A 7,002-nucleotide genomic window follows, 5' to 3' on the forward strand; every position below is an offset into this window, starting at 1 on the left:
GTGTGGGTCATCTCCGTGGTCCCCAGCCCAGGGCGAAGGTCACGGAGTCACCATCTGGGTTCTGAATGTCCTCTGGCTTCAAGAGTGGGAATGACATTATTGTTTGCTGCAGGGATTAAATGAATTCTGCCTTGGGAGGAGATGGGAGGGCTCTTGGAGAAACTGAGGCCCACAGCCAAGGGGCTTGCAGAGGCCACATAGCAGCCTGGGACTCCTCACCCAGCCTCCCTCTGGAAGGAAGGACTTGGGGAGGGGGTCCAACATGGGCCTGCCCTGCATGGGGGTCCCTCATGCAGCCTGATTCTCTCCTCCTGGCTGTGGCCCCAGCCTCACAGTGCTGCACCCAGGGTGGGGGCCTGAGGGGGTCGGGTGGGGGTGGGCCTCTGCTCACTTCCACCTCCTGGTGTTTATAAAGTGAGGCCCGGGGAGAGGGGGTCTGGCTCCTGCCTCTGCACAGGCCTTGTTCATCCTTCTGTGATCTGGAGAGTGGCACATCCTGGAGAGGGCTGGCTGGCTCCTGGCTCATCTCCTGGGGGCTCTCATCCCAGATCGTCACGCGGCCTCCCCAGCCTCCTTGCCTCCTGGCCTGTGAGCTTCTCCCAGCTCTGCCAGGGGGCACACTCCTTGGTGCCCCCTCTCCTGGGAACTGCCTCCGTGGCTGGTCCTGACTGTTGTGTGGCCCAGGCGCCCCTTACTTGCCATTCTAACTCCACCCTTTTGCAGAGGGAAGTACTTGGGAAGGGGTCCTCCCTGCTGACCCTCCTGTGCCCAGCCCCTGCCATCTGTCTATCTGTCATGCCCAACTTTCTCTAAAGGTGTAGGCTGCCCTTGGCCACCCAGGGCATGAAAGCTGGCACAGGCTGGAGAAGCCTGAAGCACTGTGCCCCCTAAGGAGGCCCTGGGCATCAGATTCAAGCTTCCGCCCTCCAGGAGACAGCAGGTGGTCTTGGCCACGTGGGGCCTTGGCAGCCTGGCTGGTGGACATAGCCTGGGGGACAGAAGCTGCCTCCTTCTGCTTCCAAGCTTCCCTTTCTGGGTACCCGATGCCCAAACCTGTGGGACAGCCATGTGTCCTACAGCCAGTCATGGGGGTGGTGGCAGGTGGAGTTGTTGTGGGATTATGCCCTAGGACCCCGGGAGGCAAGAACAAGACCCTCAGCTCCCAAAGGCCCTGTGGTCTGTGGCTTCTGTCACCCTCAAATCCTGCCATGAGCGTGGCCCTCGGCCCCAGGACGTCTTTTCTCAGCTGCCTCCTCCTAAGAGTCCTGTCCTATCTGTGACCGGAGCTTGGTGGAGAGGGGCAGGGACTGGGCAACCTGTGGCTTGAGTTGGAACCCCGTTTGGGCTGCCCAGCAGGGGCCGAGGCAGGAAGAAGGCTGGGCTTGACGGAAGCCAAACAGCTGGGGGTGGGGGGGCTGAGTTCTGAGTGGGCCTAGGCAGGGGCCCATGGCAGGGTGTGCTTTGTCACCGAGGCCTTTCTCTCAAGCTGGGTGATTAGCAGAGCTGGAGGCTCTGAAGGCAGAGAGACTGAGAGACACAGACCCACCCTGGTCTCTCCGTCCCTTGGTGTCAGAACACACAGAGGGAGCCACCTTGAAACCTTCAGGACCCTGGTGCAAGAGGCGCAGTCCTTTAGGCTTCAGAGGACAGGAGTGGGCACCGTGTGGGCCGGGGAGGGGCGTGGGGTATCAGCACTGTCATTGTATGGGGCCAGTACCCTGGGCTGTGAGGGGCTGTGTGGTTTGCTGGCATGAAGCTAAGTGTGCAGAGGTGACCTGGGGAGGGAGGGACAGCATGAAGTTTCCTCCCAGGGCACAGCTGCCCTGGAGCCCAGATAGCTGTGCCTCTGACCACAGTGGGGAACAGGAGGATGGTGAGTGGGGACTAGACCCCCCAGACAGAACAGCACTGGTAGGCTGCAGCTTTCAGGGCCTTGCTGGTGGAAGGCAGGAAGTGCTTGTTCCTTGGGGCAGCCCAGGGAACCAGCAACAGGAAGTCCCAGACCAGGAGGAAGCCCTACCAGCTACAGGTCTCAGAGGCGCAGAGCTGAGCTGTGGCACAACAAGCTGGGCAGCCAGGGGCCTCGGCCTCACATGCCTGGGAGATGCAGGGTGCGGCCTCTCCCCACAGCCCCTGAGCTGCATGGCTTCCCTGGGCCCCAGGACACCAACCTCCAGCAGGTTACCGGGCAGCAGGAGAGCCATGTGCTGGGTCAGTGCCATCAGGTCAGTCGGGTGGCTGGGACCAGGGGCTCCAGAGAAGGCACTGAGGGCATCTGCAGAACCGCAGGGCTGGGCGGGGTCATGGGAGCCAAGTTCCCCCCAGGGCTGGCCTGTGAGAAGGGTCAGGCGCTGAGAAGAGTGGTCCCAGATGGGCCCAGAGGGAGCCAGAAGGGGGACCCCATGCAGGAACCTGGAGCGCCCCTGCCCTGCATCCTGCCTCTCAGCCTGCAGCCCCGGGAGCTGCGCCCCTCCCACTCCAGCCTTGCCTGGCGGCCTTGGTGTTGGGGTCCTGTGTGCGCAGTTGTGAGTTCCTGTGTGTGTGTGTACACGGTACGTGTGCAGGGGGACAGGCAGGGCAGTGTGGGTCCCCACTGCCCGCGTGGGACGCTGTGCTCAGGGGACCTCGGGCTCCAGGGACCCGCTGGGGAGGGGGTCCGTTCTTTGCCCCTTGGCCAGCTGTGGGCTCTCTGGCATGGCTGGTCACTGGGCCTTTCTAGGAGCATTTTGGTTTTGATTCTTTTACAGAGAAAGATTCTGGGAAGAGGAAGGAGGGGAAAGGAAACTAAAAGCCGAGTACAAAGTGGTGAGAGGCAGGGTGGCTAGGGGACTGTGCTCGAGGAACCCACCAGCTCTGCTTACCTGGCCATCACCCCAACACCTGCTGTGCCACGCGGGCAGGGTGGAGGGTCGTGGGTGTTCTGCCACTAGTGCATGTGTGTTCTGGGGAAGTGCTCCGCTTCTTGGACCCTCGGTGTCTTCATCAGTGACATGGGATGACTGTGGGTTAAGCTCTGGAGTGGCGGGGTGAGCAGTGCTCTTGCACAAGTCCTGAGCCTCTCCCAGCCTGTGTGCTTGGGGAGTAAATGTGCAAGAATGCGTGGGTCACACACAGAATTGTGAGGTTCCTGAACCCACAGGTGGGACCTGGCACCAGGCTGGGCAGGGCTGGAGTGGTTATTCCGGCCTGTGCCCGAGCGCTCTGGGGACCACTTATAAAGGGTCTTTTTGGCCCCTGGTGTGTTGTGTGGATGGTGCTCACATGAGTGCGAGCACGTGTGTGAGTGTGTGAATGAGTGCGAGTGTGAGTGTAAGTGTGCATTAGTGTTTGTAAGTGTGAAAGTGTATATGTGGAGTGTGAATGTGCATGAGTATGTGGACAGGACTGGATGTGTGTGTACATGCGTGCATGAGTGTGTGTGTGTGCTGTGCACTGGGGGACCTCGTCTCTGCTCCCTCAGGCTGGGACGCTGGCCCTTCCTCGCTCTGCGGCTTCACAGCAGGGCCGGCCTAGTCTCTGTGAGCAGTGAGTCCCTGACACCGTGGTCACCCAGGGCGCCGCTCACTCACCACAACAGGCCATGTCTGCAGGAGCCTGGTGCCTCAGGGCTGCCACGTCACTCTCGTGCACAGGCTCACAATGTGCACACATGTCACACGCACACACACTGGTGTGCACGCGTGTAGTCTCCCACTCACTCTCATGTCTTCTGTGAGTGCACCTGTGACATTAACTGGGCTTGCGGAGCTGCACCTTGCGTGTGGGCCCCTGCAGGTGAGGAGCATGCACCCTTGGGGCTCAGGGCCCCAGAGGTGGGAGCCGCAGAGCTGCGTGGGTGGAACGGGCTGGGGCTGTCTCACCAGCCTGCGCAGCCCGTCCCCACTCCAGCAGCTTCAGGGTCCTTGAGCCAGTATCACTGAGGGAAGGTGCACCTCACAGGGCCACACGGGCTCAAAGCACTTCCACACCTGCACACGCGAGGATCCCACACCTTGTAGAAGGAACCTAGCAGCCGCCACCAGCTCCAGCTACTCCAGGCTGACCTGTCTCCAGAGTCCTCAGCCCCTCCTTAGGGTGTTGGGCCTTGGAGGAGTGAACTCTTCCATGCCCTTTTTTTTTTAAATTTATTTTTGTAGTTGTAGATGGACAGGATGCCTTTATTTTATTTATTTATTTATTTATAAGCGGTGCTGAGGTTCGAAGCCAGCACCCCACACATGCTAGGCAAGTGCTCTACCCCTGAGCCCAGCCCCCGCCCTCCCATGCCCTTTTTTAACAGCAGGAGATGGCGGCTCTGTGGAGGATGAGACCCCGAGAGATCTGAAGGCAGGCTCTCTCCCTCGCGACTCCCACCCACGGTGCTCCAGCCAGTACTCCCACCAGCCCAGGGGCATCCCTGCGGGTGGGCATCTGAGGAGGGATGAAACTACCTAGCAAGTCGGCAGGAAGGCCTGTGGGAGCCCCTGGGTGAGTGAGTGGCATTTAACCTTCAGGTCACGAGGGAGACTGCCTGGAGGTCAGCTACCCTCAGTGTCCCCAGGCACAGGTAGGACTGTCTATGAGCGAGGCTAGGAAATGTGAGAGCTGTGTGGCACCGAGGCCCACCTTTGTCCAGACCCTCGGGCACCACTACCCGTTTCTGCTTCCAGCCTGGCCCAGCACTGGGTTCCTGGGCAGGTACTGTCCAGGCTTACCTGCTGGGGCAGGTTGGGGCCCCTCTGGAGAGGGACTATGATGTCAGCATCAGGACATTCCCAGGGGAGGTAAAGGTGGAGCATGACCTGCCCTCTTCCCAGGGTCAGTAAATGCCTCCTGAGTGCTTCCATCCTGCTGCAGGGGGAAGGCACCAGCTGGAGATGAGCCCTTCTCCTGCCTGCCCCTCCTGGCCACTGAGCTCAGACAAGGGGGGCATCACCGGCCCAACTGCTCCCCCAACCTCCCCCAGCCCCAGGAGGAGGTGGCTCTGTCCCACAGTAGCTCTGACACACCTGCCAAATGTCCTTTCAGCTCAGGGCTGGTGTGATATGCCAGGGTGGGGCTCTGTGTCAGCCTCTGTCCCTCTAGCCACCCACCAGGGCCAACACTGCTTCCTTCCTTGGGGGCACCTTGGGTGCCCACTCTGCTGGGCCTGGGCTCTAAGGACAGAGGACTGTGACAACCTAGTACAGCCAGCATTAGGTGGAGGGAAGGCTGGGCTAGCCCCAGGGTGGGGACAGGACCTTCTAGAGGACCTAGGAGACCTCCTGGAAGAGGGGATGCCTGAATTAACTTGTCTTTCCCCCACTGTGGATTGCTCGCTGTTGGAATGGATGTAGAAACGCAGTGGACTTCTGTGTTGACTGGGATCCTGCTACCTTTGCTGAACTTGTTTGTCCTAATGTTTTTTTTGTGTGTGGAATTCTTGAAATTTTGTATATATAAAATAATCTCATCTGGGAATGGTTTCACTTCTTTCTTCCAATCTGGATACTTTATATTTCTTCTATTGCCTGATTACTTTGTCCGTGACCTCCAGCAGGACACTGAGCAGACATGGAAGGACGGACATCCTTGCCCTGCTCCTGTCCTTGGGGAGGCGTGTTCAGTCTTTCACCACTAAAAATGATGTGAGCAGGAACTTTTCAAAGATACTCTTTATCATGTTGAGAAAGTTTCCTTCTATCCCTGGTTTGTTGAGTGTTGTCCTTATTTTGAAGGATTGTTGGATTCTGTCTAAGGTTTTTTCTGTAGGTGGGTCTGTTTTTTGTCGATGTGGTGTATCACATTGATTGGATTTGAATAGTAAACCAACCTTGCATTGCTGGAATAAGTCCCACTTGACCGTGTTGTCGAATCCTTTCTATATGTTCCTGGATTCCGTCTGCTAGTGTTTTGTTGGGGATGTTTATGTTCATGCCTGTAAGAGACTGGTTGTAGTCTTCACTTGTGGTGTCTTTGTAAGGGGCGAAGAGGGCGTGAGTTCCCTCTTCTTTTTTGGAAGAGTCTGTGAGGGATTGGTGGTCTTTGAGCCACCTCTTGAGGGCTGAGATAGTTCAGTTGCAAGTACAGGCAGTGGCAACAGCAGGGACAAGCCTAGAGGTGGTTGTGGGTGGGTTTAGGGGTACTGTGTGTCTGGCTGGCACAGGTGCACACAGGGCAGAGGGCAGGAGGAGAGTTTGTGAGAAAGGCCCAGAGGGGCCAAATCGGGAATGGCTAGGTGTGCATAAGGAAGCCCAAGACTTAGAGAAGCGACTGGAAGGGTCATGTTGGAGGACATAAGGTAGGCACTGGAGAGACTTGAGAAGAGGAGGTGCTGGGGACTTCCGAGAGCGGTGGAGATGCTGATGGGCAGCCTAGAGGGTTTTGTAGGATTCAAGGAGAGATAAAGGCAAAAGCGCTGGGAACAGGCTTAGAGGTGGCCAGAGCCAGGATGGAAGCTGCAACTCCAAGGTGCTGGGAAGAGTACCTTTGAGCTGGCCTGAGGTGGAGGCCTTGGAACCAGTGAGGGCTGCCCAACATGCAAAGCTGGGTGGGAATGGGGCCTAAGTTGTTAGCCACCAAAGGGCCAGGGTAGGGCCTTGTGCTGCATTCTGCACAGGTGGCCCATCCTAGCAGCAGCCTTTAAGTGCTAGGAGATGGAGGAGGCAGGCAGCCTAGTGGCCACTGAGGGCCTTCACAGTCTTTGGCCAGTCAGAGGAACTCTTCGGGGAGAGGTGACCCGCATGACAAGGCATAAGCAAGTGGGAGCTGCCAGTGAGCAGACCCCCGACTCCTGGGGATCCCTGGGAGACACTGGCAAAGCAAGTCTGCCCTGGGGGACATACTGCCTTTGGGGAAGTAGGGCCACTGTCCCAAGGTGCTTGCCATCAAGGAACCAGGCGGGATGGAGACGTAGGCGGGGGCTAGGAGTTGCAGGTTTGGGGGCTTCTGATTCCGGGTTACCCTTATAATTGGCTTCCACTAACTGCAGTGCCGCAGGTGGGGAAACTGAGGCCGGGAGTGGGCGGCCCGCCTAAGGTGACG

At 58.4% G+C, this 7,002-nt stretch overlaps 1 protein-coding gene across 1 annotated transcript in view; it reads left to right on the plus strand.

The window, feature by feature from the left end:
• The first annotated feature begins 1,997 nt into the window (after positions 1-1,997).
• The window catches only part of Sh3bp2 (SH3 domain binding protein 2), an 18,221-nt gene continuing 13,216 nt past the window's right edge, over positions 1,998-7,002 (plus strand). Inside the window, 2 exon segments of the mRNA XM_015481897.2 lie at positions 1,998-2,192; positions 2,194-2,225. Coding sequence (XP_015337383.1) covers positions 2,094-2,192; positions 2,194-2,225 — 131 coding nt within the window. The 5' untranslated portion in view covers positions 1,998-2,093.

Source organism: Marmota marmota, unplaced genomic scaffold, assembly GCF_001458135.2.
Source record: "Marmota marmota marmota unplaced genomic scaffold, marMar, whole genome shotgun sequence".
Classification (NCBI taxonomy): Eukaryota; Metazoa; Chordata; class Mammalia; order Rodentia; family Sciuridae; genus Marmota; species Marmota marmota.